Consider the following 14,600-nt stretch of genomic DNA (forward strand, 5'->3'; position numbering starts at 1 on the left):
TAGACTGGCTTCTGACAGAAATTACATTTTGTGCCAACATGTAGAAACACTAGGCCTACTACAGCCTTTAATTGGTGAATGGAGGTGCAAATTCCTTTCCTTGGTTATTGTCCGCGATTCACATTAACTGTAGGCTATCACCGCCAGTGCATTGTAAACGTTTATTTCAACTTGTGTGCCGTCGCCACATTTGATCATGTTTTGCCTGCATGGATGCGCGATTGAGTGCGCATTTAAATAATATGCAAGATGCAACAATAATTTCTAAGAGGCCTATAAACGGTAATTTCTGGCATTACTACTAGCATATGAATGCATTATTTATGTTGAAAGACGTGAAAGAAATGACACAGGCTTGCACAAATTCATCATTTAAAATAAAACATTTCACTTTCGCTATCATTGCGAGAACAGGCTACTGTACAATATGGAAAATGTTCCCTTTCAGTCTGATCGGCTCCAAAAATGTATGGGATTTCCTTAGCCTGTGCTACACCTTTCAAATAAGTTTTGTGAAGATTGTACCGGTAGCTTTTGCGATATTGTTGACAGCCCTACCTCACTGCAGTAGGGTTCAGTAAATGGAAGCTTTTGATAGCGCACGCCACTAACGAAAAACGGAAAATCACCAGGACAAACCACTCAGAGGTGTAGGCTACTCTGGAACCATAGGTCACTAATTTGTGCGTTATTTACGTTTGATTACATTTCAAATGCGTGTTGGTATCGCCTAGTATAGCGCTTTATTCTTTCTTTATTTTTTTATGTCCGTATATTGGGGGGGACATTTTGGTCATATTTGAATATTGGGGGGGGGACACGTCCCCCTGAATGTCTATGGTGACTACGGCCCTGGTGCAGACCCTTGCAGATCCTGCCAGAATGCAACGGCAGGTGGCGGAGCCTACCCCCAAAGAATAAGAAATGTTTAGATGGTCATCCTCTCTGAAATAGAGCATAACAATATTAAACAGTGCATGTTGTAACCCAGGAGATGAATCAGAGAAAGCAAGAAAGAGTATCCGATGACCTGAATAAATATACTATTAATAAGAAAACTCATGATTTGATAGTAATTCAACCACCTGTAACTCAAAGATTTAAGATTGATTTGGTGCTATAGAAGGGAGTCAAGCTTGCAGATGTTGTTAACTAACATGTAAATTTAAATGCAAATCTGGTTTCTCGGTATAGGATACTTGCATATGTATACAAGGAATTTGGTCTCTGCATTTATCCCATCCGTGAATTAGTGAACACAGAGCACACAGTGAACACACAGTGAGGTGAAACGCACACACTAACCCAAAGCGGTGAACTGCTTTGCTACAGCGGCGCTCAGGGAACATTGAGGGGTCAGCTGCCTTGCTCAAGGGCGTTTCAGCCGCTCCTACTGGTCGGGGATCAAAACGGCAACCCTCAGGTTGCAAGCCCGAAGCCCTAACCAGTAGGCCACAATTACCCCCCAAATGACATGCAGGGCAATGAGCTTGCAGTTGCAGATGCTCAGGGTCAGAGCAGGGGAATAGAGCCTGCAGTTGCAGATGCTCAGGGTCAGAGCAGGGGAATAGAGCCTGCAGTTGCAGATGCTCAGGGTCAGAGCAGGGAAATAGAGCCTGCAGTTGCAGATGCTCAGGTACAGTGCTGCAGGATTCAGCTCGCAGTTGCAGATTCTTGGGGTCAGTGCAGCGGGACAGAGGTTGCAGATGCTCGGGGCAGTGAAGCAGAGAGCTTGCAGTTGCAAATGCTCAGGGTTAGAGCAGAAGAAATAGAGCCTGCAGTTGCAGAAGCTCATGATGCATGATTCGATGCATGGTGGCCCGAGTTGGCCTTATTCGAGCAGCGGTACTAATGAGACAACCCACAAGCACCCAGACCCAGTGCACAAGGTGCCAGCTGCACTAATGCCACCAAGCCAAAGCCCTGGAACAAACGAAGTGAAGAAAAGATGAATAAAGAAAGATTAAATTTAGATAATAACCACCACCAGACATTTGCAAGAGAAAGTACATGATTACAAGACAGAATAAATCTGATTTAAGGACGACCCCTATTAAAAAGAGATGACCGTTTCTGTGAGTAAGCCGCATCCTGCAACAGAATGAAGCTAAAGCAGACCCAAGGGCAAGGTGAATGAGGGAGGCCATGCTTTTGCACCTTGCTCTTGGAAAACCCCCCAAAATAAGATGAGCAGCATAGGTAACGTTAGCTAAACAAGACAAGAAAACATGAATATTAGACATTGGCCATGGGTAATAAGTTCTTTAGAATAGGGATCGAGGAATAAGAACAGCTCATGGAGATGAGTGCTCTCTCGAGTGTAAAGATGAGCAGGGGCGCCTGCAGGAATTAATGCTATGGTACGCACACCCATGCAGCTAATGGGATAGTTGGGAAGGTATGGTAGGCCAATTTGGTGTGAACACACACACACACACACGGGAAATTTTCTCTCGCTGTTGAGCCTGATGGTACCCACAGTGCGTACGGACGTACACCTGCAGGCGCGCCTGAAGCTGAGCATAACCAGCATTGGTAATGCAGAGGTCGATTCGAAGTGCAGGAGCTTGCATAAGCTCAGTTCTTGCGATGCAAGAATGTGGTGCAAATGTGGTGCAAGCTAGTCCCTACAGCCTGAAGACCTGCAAGGAGGAATGGAGTGGTTAGAGAGGAGACATACAGAATAGCATACATACAGAATTTTCGAAAGGATCTAGCACGCGGGCAAATAAACAGCCATGAAACATTTACATTGCCATTAGTTAAATCAACAATGTATGGGCCTACATATTATGTAGACACATTTAACCATGACAGTAACAGACAATGACACGATAATGATCAGCCAGACATGAGAATGAAAATGGATTAATCATGGCCTTCAGGTGCATCGGAAATATTATGGGTTAATGACGATAGTATAGCCCTGCAGACAATACCAACAGGCCTACCATAAATCTCTGCAAACTAACATCCCGTCTCCTGAACTGCAGTCATAAACAGACCAGTGCACTGCAGCCAACAAGGAAAGTAGCCTACTTTTGTCCCTGTTGGCCTTCCATACACAACAGTAGCCTAACCAGCAAGCCAATTCGCCTAGGATGTGGACCTAGCAAAGCTGTATTATAGCAGGGAAACCATCGCGAGTGTCGATAGGCCTACAGTAACTGGAATAACTGAGGTTTAAGAGGGTTCCGTGTGTTTACGGTGACCGCGTAGCCTAATAAGTCTGACGTTTTCCTTCAGAAGGTTTAGCGACCAATTGCATTGTTAGCGATACGAACGTAAACATCATTAAGCAACTAGGATCTTAGCGAGACTAGGGTAAAAAAGAGAAACCTTCAAAAGCCGTGGAACTTGTTTCTTTCTGTTGATAAGACCAAGCGGACAACCCGAATAAGTGGCAACAATTTGGCCTACCTACTCTCCGACGTTTACGAGAGATATGTCCTCCTACATTAATTGAACCCCGATACTTTGTTGATGCATCCAAAACAGTTGAAAGCGAACGTAAGGTAAGATCAGTGACTGCATCACAAGTTAAAGTTTTGGCGAAGTGAATGACTAGCTACCCATGCATGGATACGGAACATCGAAAACCGGCACCTGAAAGCAACAGGCAGGTGCAAAGTCATGTCATTATAAAGACTGATGCAGACAGGTGATTGGACGGAAGTAATGAATGATGAGTGACCAATTAAGTCTTCCTGACAGAACTAACGCTTACGCTTCCATTTATTCCCAGATCATCTCGGGGTTAAGTGCCAAAAGGTGGCCACTTTTCTGGCTACTGCATGCTAGCCCTGTTTCTTAGCCACCCAAACATACATATATTCTCATGGTCTGGTAGGAAAAAAGGACATCAATGGTATGTGGTGCAACACAGAAGGTTAATAGATAACAAAAGGCCCTGGACAAGACACTATCATCCATTTAATGGTCTGTTCAATTAGATACAATACCAAAAAAACATGACAAGATTTTAACAGAGAAACACATTGGGGACTAAACACCTTTAGAGACAGAAAATCTCATAAAGCTTCACATGATAACTGCAAATGATAAATGCAAAATCCCTGATCAGTGCACAAAGGCCTAAAAACATAAGTCATGTCTTTTTTCATTTTACATGTTTTATTTTATAAAAGAGGACTATTTTCCAGCGTACATCAGTGTTTCAAAAAGGTTTCCTTTCATTTAAGTTCATTAATGCACATGCACCTACAATCTGAAAGTCTTAAACCTCTAGATTAGATCAAATTATATTACATTCAACTTTATTGTCATTGAATACAAGCACAGAGCCAATGAAATGCAGTTAGCATCTAACCAGGGGGATATTCCATCAACCTCGCTAATGAAGGCGGCGCTTAACAGAAATAGCCTGGCTTGAACTAGCGTAGACTTTCACTTGGGGCTGAAGCCGTTCCATTAACTCAAGTTAGCGGCATCTTGGTCTCGTTTATTCAAGCGAGGTTAAAGTCAGCTTCATCTCTGCTCGTGCACGAGGTAGAACAGTAGACCAAAACAGTAGATTGACGAAAAGAGGATATATGTCGTAAAATGAAGACAATACTAGACGATTTTTGTTCGATTTGGCAAGCGCCATCTACAGGATTTTCATTGAAAGTCATCAAATTTAACATCGAGAGAAAAAATAGATTACTTAGAAATGGGAGAATAATGAAAGCATACATTTAAAACAACAATGTTAATGGTTTTGAAATCAATTGCTAGTTTGATTGGCTTCACTCTTGAACAGGTCTATACAGTCTATGCTTGAACAAAACGAGTGAATGAATAAATAGTTTAAAAACAACTTTGGCATATATTCAAAACTATCTATAGCCTACGTTCTTATATTACAAGAGTTCACTCCAAATTATTGTCTAGGTGTAGGTGGTCATAAAATAAATTAGTATCAACATAATAGCCTATTGTCTCCCATAAGTAGCCTATAAAAGTGTTTGAAATAAAATTATCTGAAATGGCTGCAATTGCTTTCAATTCAATTTATGCCTAGTATTTAATCTGTGTAGCACACAGTTGATTTGACATTCATGAACAATCGTCGACACATGAAGCAGTTTTAATTATTAGCTGCCTATGCTACAGAATAATTATCCTTTGGCTGGCATCAGATATAATATAGCCCACTGGCAAAGCTGTCTGAACAGCCTACCAAATGTGCATGACCCTTTATCAGCAGTAGACATATGTCTTTCATCAAAGATTATAACTAAAAATGCCATTATCAAGGTGATAAACAATGTAGCCTTAATACTTCGTTTGGGAAGCGAACCTGCGAACACGCAGGAATGTAATTCCTTTCCTATGCAGTCTTGCTGCACGTTACACCACCACCGAACGTAAGTGACGCAGAGTAGCACGATTCCTAGAACCACACGCATGTGAAGTTAAAACATTTTTAATTGTATAATCTTCATACATTCTTTGGAGCTAGTGAATGTGTAAATCCATGCTTGGTGCACTGTCGGAAAAAAAACATTTCTATAGGCCTACTTCTATTTTTGAAGTTGTAGGCTACAGGTGACGAGAGCACAGGTTGACGGAACCATCTTTTTGGACTCGTTTTCCGACTGATTGGTTTTTTTGCAACACAGCTTAATTTAGCTTGAAAGTTAACCTGCTACGGAGCAGGTTAGTTCTGTGGCATAAATTCCCATGGTTACCAAGCTGGGATTCACGTTAACCTCCTTAATGGAACGGAATTCTCACTAAAATTAGCGAGATTTATCGAAATAAGCCAGGTTTGGCCTTTAGCGAGGTTGATGGAATATCCCCCAGAGGTGCAACTTTACTCTCTGCGATAATACACAACAACATAGTAATGGCCCCTATGCACATTTTGATTTGTTTTTGATTAGTTCATTTGAAAACTATCAATAATTAGTTTCTGTCTAAAAGACACCTAAAACAAGTCAAATACTAAGGTGATGATGGTGCTGATTCGTATAGACAACCTGTAAATTCAATTTAGATTAGACACTTGTAATCCTGAGATAGAAAACAGAAAAACAAAAAACAGACAAACAAGTGGCTTCCTGTCAATCATTAAACAGGGAGGACAGGGGAGTCCCTCCCACCCCTAACCCGCCACGAACGCCACAGCGCCTGACTGGGCCCTGTACCATCGGCTGTGTCAGTGGGTGAGTTTGCTGGGTAAAGTCCAGGTCAGAAGCATGTATGAGAGTGTGTTTTTGAAAGTGCAGGTCAGGGGCGAGTGGGGGTGGTCTGTGTGTGGGTGTGTGTGTGTGTAAGTGAGAGTGTGGTTGTGTTGGGGTGAAGAGAGGTGAGGATAACAGAGGCCGGTGAATGGGTTCACCTGAGGGCAAACAGGACACATTGGTCGAATGTGTAAACAAACACTAAAACAAGAGCAAAAACAAGCGTATTCACTCTCTCACACACTCTCACACACACAGACCACGTCACACGCATGCTTACCCAGCTGGGCTACAGGAACCCAGATAGGACACAAAGCACCTTTGCATTCACAAACAATAGTAAGGGGGAAAAGAATCATTGGGATGCTATTCTCATGCTGTGTAAACCTAATTTTCTCCATTTTATTACTTTGCAAAAGAATTTTAAGAGATGACCAATAAGTCAGTAGCTTTTCAATTTCATGGGCAATCCTTTTGTAGGTGTCTGTTATGAATGTCAATTGAATGTGCTGCTAGTCCTGTAGCCGTTTCCTATTGGTTCCAGTGTGGCAGGCGCAAACTCTGACGTGAGTGCGGAGCGCGTAACCTTACTGCGTTGGGTGCTGTAATGGTGTCCAGTGCTTTAAGAGTGAGTGGTTGACGGCAACATATAGTGGCATGTGAATGCTATGAGTGTGACGGACAGTGCTGCAGTGCTTTGCAGGTGAATTTGGTCCTGTAGGCTAACAGTGCTGCAGGTGAATTTGGTCCTGTACTGTAGGCTAACAGTGCTGCAGGTGAATTTGGTCCTGTAGGCTAACAGTGCTGCAGGTGAATTTGGTCCTGTAGGCTAACAGTGCTGCAGTGCTTTGCAGGTGACAGGGCGGAGTATGGGGCCCTGGGTCACAGAAACACCTGGTCCAGTACCGAGGGGTGCAGTTCCGCGGCCTGCAGGCTCTGGACAAGCGATTGGACCGTGGCCCTCCGGCCGATCCGCTGCTTCCACAGAACCAGGCCTGCCAGAACCTGGCTCTGTACGGCCAGAGGGTGGTTGGCACGGCAACGGTACACATCCTCGGCAGAAAGGCCGAGGTCCAGCAGAACGGACTCCCACTCCGGACCCAGGCGACCCGCCAGCCGGTTCAGCTGACGCTCGGACGGAACTGACTGAAGAACCGACTCTGAAACAGCCCAGTGGTCTAGAACAAGAGGAGAGAGAGAGAGAGGAGAGGGAGAGAGAGAGGAGAGAGAGAGGGAGAGAGAGCGAGAGAGTGAGAGAGAGATCAATTGTCTGTTTAACTCCACTAGTTCAAAATGTTATGGCATGATCCACAGAATGCTGCATCAACTAAAGTCACTGCAAAGACAGATCCAACACATGAAATGCAATACATGAAACACATTGTAAACAGTAGACACAATAAACAATTAAATCCTTAAGTCACAGAAGTCACATTTGTTTATGTTTATATTTAAATTTAAATGTATTCACAGACACCTTTGTCCAAAAGAACGTACATTATATTTTAGCCAAGGACCAAACGAAACACACCAGAGAGCTAGATAACCCCTCCCTTCAGTATTCCCAGAGAAACTCCACACACAGGGTTTCGTTTTTGTTTGGGGGACAGGCTGCCCCCACTTTGTTTCCAGTTGTCAGATCCTGAGCAGCCTACAGAGACCAGGTTTTTTTACAGTGTGCTGTGAATGCACAGTGAATGGGCTAGTGGTCGTCAGGAGATGGTTGCTGAATGTGACAAAAAATGTTATGAGCTTGAAATCATCAGATCGCTGACTGCACTTTAAATAGTAGGCAACTACTGTACAGCAGTTATCATGTTGCCACAACACAGAGGTGCATGTTTTTTGTGTAACCTTAATTTCCCTATGTGCTCTTTGTATTTGTACATTTATGTTAAAGGGACACCAGGCAAGCCTGATGCTTTTTCTCTAAGAAACTCCCCCTTCGCTTGGTCTGAAGCTCTTTTCCTTTTCTTTGCGTCTTCCGTCAAGGGTTTTCGCTGCTTTTTCGCCGGCTCTGCCATTATACACACGTTTGCAACAATCGCTAGCGTTTAGTTAGCCTGCCTCTGTGCTGTGGATGCAGGATGTAAACTGATCCTGCTTCGGTCGGCGGGTAGGATACAATGAACTTGCAAGCGGGATATTCTTCCTACAGGCAGTAGGGGCGGGCGAGAGAGTCTTCATTCGCCCTGTAATGAGTCATTTAACCATATACCGATTTACGAAGATGAGTAATTAACACGAAAACGTTGCCTGGTGTCCCTTTAAAACTTGTACATAGTCCCTAACAAATAAAATGAATAAATACATTTAAAAAAATGAATAAATAAATAAATAATTTGGCCTAAGTGATGTAACCCTTCTGCTGCGCACTGACTACCAAAGAACCTGTGAGCTGACCCCTTTAGGCCACAAAGCAGAGAAAAACTACTATCAACGACACACTGTGCAATCGGGGGTCCATTTCACAATCTTTTGTGCGTGCGTATGTGTGTGTCACTGACAAAGAAAACATTGCTCCGAATACAACAGGTTGTTTTTAAGAGCACCAACCTACACTACCGGTCAAAAGTTTGGGGTCACTTTGAAATTTCCGTTATAGACAAAATGCCAGCTGAGATCAGTTGCGTTGTTTTTTTAATCAGGGCAGCAGTTTTCAGATTACATTATGTGCTTACATAATTGCAAAAGGGTTCTCCAATGTTTTCTCAGTTAGCCTTTTAAAATGATATCAGATTACAATGAAAATTCATTTAATTAAATAAAGAGAGATAGAATAGAGATAGAAATCATTAAAATACAATATATATGAGCGGGAGAGGGAGAGAAAAAGAGAGAGGGAGAGAGAGAGGGAGGGAGAGAGAAAGAGAGAGGGAGAGAGAGAGGGAGAGAAAGAGAGGGAGAGAAGGAACGTAGAGGAGAGAAGGAACGTGGAGGAGAGAAAAGTATTGTATAAAAGGGTTGTGGGTGCTGGCAGGCTAAGGCTCAAAACTATGCTTATTCCTAGAAATGAAAAAAAACAAGGAGGGAGGGAGGAAACAAGACACACGCGCGCACGCACACACCGACGACAGGAACACACACACACACACACCAAGGAGATGAGGAAAGTCTCGAGCTGGAAACGCCGACGACAGGCACACTTGATCTCGAGTTGGACTTTTTAAGATTTCTGCGGGTGTGATAATGTGTGTCTCTGAAGAGATCACAGAATACAGTATTGTATTTTGTGTCTGTTTGCACGTCAGATTTAGCCTGGCGCTGGGATGTGGGGAAATCATGGCTGGGGATGGTTTAAGATAGCCTGGGAATACCCACACAAACCTTTAGAAAATTTGGGTCTAAACTATGCTAGGTTTAAGGCGGTGTTCTCGAAGATGGGCGAACATGTTTAATATAGCAGCCACATTACGTCAATTCATTTGCATTTTCTTAATACTGATATTAGGTCAAAGTCAAAGTCAGCTTTATTGTCAATTTCTTCACATATACTAGACATGCAGAGGAATTGAAATTGTGTTTCTCTCTATCCCACTGTGAAGAAGAAACAACATTTTTAACACTAAACATTAAATGACAAAATCACAAGACAATAACACAAGAATGTAACAGTTTGCGAAGAAATTGTAGGCCTATAGAGCAGAAAGATGTGCAAAAGTGTAATAATGCAAGAGATGTGTATTGTCAGAGTGCAAAATACTATATACAAAAAAACAGCAGCAACTTCAGTGTCCAGAGTTTTTTGCAAAAAGATGCTACATACAAAAAACAATTAAAGGGCAATTCCACAGAAAATTGACGTTTTGTCACATCCATAACGCCAGTGAAATGCCTTGGCATTTGTATGATGTGAATGATAACATGCATTTTTCCTCATGTACATTCTTCAGCCCAAAATTTTCCGGACTATAAGTCGCTCCTGAGTATAAGTCGCATTAGTCAAAAAATGCGTCATGAACAGGAAAAAAAACATATATCGTCGCACTGGACTATAAGTCGCATTTAGAAATGTATTTTACGTATGTATGTATGTATTTTAGAAATGTATTTCACAAAATCCAAAACCAAAAACAGAGACTGGATTATTAAGGCCAAAAAGATTCATGTTAATGAAGACAAAGGAGTGAAGGAGGGCAGGAAGGTAATTGCAAAGCAAAAGATTCACTGAAAGAAAATACCATGTGGTACACCAAAATGTATCTAAAATGCAGAGAATACAATGCAATCAAGCATTTTGGGCGATGTGGAGTCACAAACTGGCAGCAGATTAAATGCTCACAAGAGAGAAAAAGATGCAGTTTTAAACGTGACTGAAGCAAACCAGGCAATAGGCCTATAGGCCCGACGGTAATTGTAAAGCAATTTACAAAAGATTTACTGAACAAAAATGCTGATATGATACATGAAAATGTTGCTAAAAATGTGGAGAATGCAATGCAATCGAACATTTGGGCGATGTGGAGTCACAAGCTGGCAGCAGATTAAATGCTCACGTCCTGATAGAGAAAAAGACTGTTTTAAAAGGACGTGACCGAAGCTGAGGCAAGCAGGCAATAGGCCTATAGGCCCGACGGTAATTGTAAAGCAATTTACAAAAGATTCACTGAACAAAAATGCTTATATGGTACCTGAAAATGTAGCTAAAAATGTGGAGAATGCAATGCAGTCAAGCATTTTGGACGATGTGGAGAGACAAGCCGGCAGCAGATTAAATGCTTGAGAGAAAAAAAGATGCGGTTTTAAAAGGACGTGCAGACCGAAGCTGCAGCAAGCAGGTGATATTTAAACATTTATTTCACAAAATCCAAGACTAAGAACAGACAGACTATGGACACATGGAGGCCAAAAATATTGAGAATTCTACAGGGAATGTTGAAGACGAAGGAGTAAAAGAGGCAAGCCGAAGGCTGCTGACAAGGGCCCGACGCTATTGTAAAGATTCACTGAACAAAAATGCTGGTGGTACATGCAAATTTAGCTAAAAATGTGGAGAATGCAATGTAATCAAGCATTTTGGACAATATATTGGCACAAGCTGGCAGCAGAAGAAATGCTCGCTGAGAGAGCGAGAGAAAAAAAGATGCGCATTTAAAACCAGGGCCTAAATTTCAGCGTGGGATTGCGCATACATTATTACTAAGTATTGAGCATACTAATAAAAGTCCCGCAACTCTAGCCATCATAAAGCAAGAAATTCCCACACATTTTACAGCGCTGTCTGACGTTAATATAATAATGGAGTGGCCTGAATGCGGGACTATTGACTGGACGGACCAACTCTGACTTCAATTGAACCCCATGCAGAGGCGCACGTGCGCAGGACCACTTTGGGGGTGCCTCTCTCTCTCTTAGCTCTCTCTCTCTCTCTCTCTCTCTCTCTCTCTCTCTCTCTCTCTCTCTTTCTCTCTCTCTCTCTCTCAGCAGGATTTGTCATGGCTAAAGTCAAATTATAGCCTAGCCTATAGGTGCTTCTACATCAACCGCTATCGACAGGAAAGGAAAACAAACGTTTAGCGATCAGGAACCGTCAGGAATTTTGCAAACACAGAAGCATGACAGCCTATAATATAACGCGAGAGAACATGAATGTGTTCTCCATTTGAGGAACGTTATAATCGATTGCGGACATGAACAGACAGCTACAGGCACAGAGCTCATAGTAGGCCTACTTTCACTTTCTGTGCGTAGGCCTATTCACGTGAAAGATAATTAGTAGCAAAACAGCGATCAAATATTACATGGCAGTGAGTTTTGTTTTCAAATGTTTTCATGCATGTCTAGATAACGGGTGAGGAATGTTTAGGGGACTATCGTGAATCCTGAATTTATGGCTTGGCAAAGCACAGCACCTTTATTTGGACCATGGCTTGTAGCCTATTCGAGTCAGCTATAGGCCTTTATTTCTTGCGTTTTACTGTGAGACATAGGCCTATACTTTTCGTTTGGAGCGGCATACCGGTAGGCTATCAATGGCAATGGTTCACTATTAAGTTTCGTGTATGAAATGCATCCGCTTTCATTTATGGTACTGTACGTGTGCTGTGCTGCAAGGGAAACCTTATTCCGTATAGCCAAAGAGTCTAAGATAGCCTAAATTTAGTTATTTTTTAAATTATGCATGATTTACTTTTTTATAAAATTCGTAGGCTGATGCCTGGCAGCAACAATTGTGTTTAAATGTAGGTTAACCTGCGTGCGACTGGTAGCTTGAGAACAAAGGTGTTGGAGACTCATGGTGTAGGACGATGACTTTTCATTGGCAACAATTTTAAACCAACCAACAATATAAATTATTAAGAAGAGCTCTTTTATGAGTTAAATTGAAACAAAATTATACTGGCTTTTATTTGTCCGAATCTGAGGCCCGGCTATAAATAGAATCCTGGTCGTAATTTGAGGATTTAAGTATGCACGTGTGTTTCACGACTTGTGCATTTGAGAGCGCTCTCTCAAGGCTGTAGACGATAATGTTTCATGTAGGGTTCATGTCAGTTAATATAAATTAACATTTAAAAACATGTTCAATTATATAATTTTTTTCATATATAAGTCGCACCTGACTATAAGTCGCAGGACCAGCCAAACTATGAAAAAAAGTGCGACTTATAGTCCGGAAAATATGGTAATCATTCACATCATACCATACCATCACATTTTATTGGCGTTATGGATGTTACAAAAAACTTAATTTTCCATGGAATTGCCCTAAAACAATTAAGCAAATGTACACAACATGATAACCATGGACAATCATACCACACGAAACCACAGCACTGGTACAGCGCTGCGACCCTGTTGACGGTATTCGTAAATCGAAGCATTCTTTTCTTTATTCACATTTTACAAAGCATCGGAGTTCGGGTTGTATGAGAGGAATACCAGGTAAATGGTAATATGAGGGGAATTTCAGGTAAATATGAGGGGAATATTAGGTGAATGTGAGAGTAATATCAGGTGAATATGAGAGTAATATCAGGTAAACATGAGGAGAATTGCAGGTAAATATGAGAAGAATATCAGGTAAATATGAGAGGAATTGCAGGTAAATATGAGAAGAATATCAGGTAAATATGAGAGTAATATCAGGTAAATATGAGAGTAATATCAGGTGAATATGAAGGGAATATCAGCTAAATATGAGGGGAATATAGAGGTAAATATGAGAAGAATATCAAATCTTCTGGGTGCATCATGGAATGACAAACATGATTATGAAAATCCCACAACGGTGAACAGCTGAAATCCTTTATCGGGCAAGAATGGGACACACATTTCACTCTCAAAACTCTTCTTAAAGAAGAGGTGAAGCAATACAGTGGTGAACATGCCCCCAACCCAACTTTTTGTTGCTGGCATCAAATTCAAATTATTTTTTAAAAGAACAGGAAACATAATTCTGTTTCAACAATTGAAATGTTGTCTTTGCACTATGTTCAATTAAATATAGAGTTCACTTGATTTGCAAATCATGGCATTCTGGTTTTATTTACATTTTGCTCAGCGTCCAAATTATGATCTCTAAATTAATGGTGTCATTGGAAGGAGGGACGTGGCTCTGACAGGGCACTTTGAACATGTTTGACCAGGACCATGGAGCGGGCCACACACACACACACACACACACACACACATCACCCCCTCATTAGAGCATGTTTGATCAGGACCGTGGAGCGGGCCACACACACACACACACAAATCACACACACACACCACCGCCCCCTCATTAGAGCATGTTTGACCAGGACCGTGGACTCACACACACACACACACACACACACACACACACACCACCCCCTCATTAGGGAGCGGGCCAGACTCATACAGAACCAGATGCTCATGTGGTGTTGTCGTGTGTGCGTGTGAGCGAAAACACCACCTTTTGGCTTGGGCCCCAGACAACAGCTGAGCACTACGCTAAAGTCAACACACACACACACACATACACACAGGGGCGGACTGGGACCACAAATCGGGCCTGGCATATTTGGCCCAAGCGGCCCTCAAATCGGTCGGGCACAACTAATTAAATACAAAATCTTTGCATTACCCTCTAACTATGCATACATTTTCATGGAGCACTGAAAGTGATGTAGGCCTCATTGGCTATCACTCTGACTGATCAGAGGTAGCCATGGAGCACATGATCTCCATATTCAAATAGGCTAACAAGCAATTATTAAAGAAGAGTTTCTGCTTGAATTCAAAGTATTATTTCAAATTATTCAATAGGCTACAATTGACAGCAGCACCAAAAATTACTGAAGCCTATGTGTAAAGAGTTAAAATACCCAGATTGTCTTAGACACTAATGTAATTTATATTAGTTATCACTGTAGGACAACTGAAACAACACAAAATAAACAGGGCTGTTGCTGGAAATATTTTATTACATACATTATCTATACTACA

At 41.9% G+C, this 14,600-nt stretch overlaps 1 protein-coding gene across 2 annotated transcripts in view; it reads right to left on the minus strand.

Moving 5' to 3' along the window:
* Positions 1–5,519: 5,519 nt before the first annotated feature.
* Positions 5,520–14,600, minus strand: part of cradd (CARD and death domain containing adaptor protein) — an 85,726-nt gene continuing 76,645 nt past the window's right edge. For both annotated transcript variants that reach the window (XM_076296896.1, XM_076296895.1), the window contains one exon: positions 5,520–7,366. In XM_076296896.1, coding sequence (XP_076153011.1) covers positions 7,071–7,366 — 296 coding nt within the window. In that variant the 3' untranslated portion in view covers positions 5,520–7,070. The remainder of the gene's footprint in view (positions 7,367–14,600) is intronic.

The sequence above is a fragment of the Alosa pseudoharengus genome, unplaced genomic scaffold, assembly GCF_046254945.1.
Source record: "Alosa pseudoharengus isolate Yale_2024_CS ecotype anadromous, Long Island Sound unplaced genomic scaffold, YU_APseudo_1.1 YU_APseudo_1.1_scf_20, whole genome shotgun sequence".
NCBI classification, from domain to species: Eukaryota; Metazoa; Chordata; class Actinopteri; order Clupeiformes; family Clupeidae; genus Alosa; species Alosa pseudoharengus.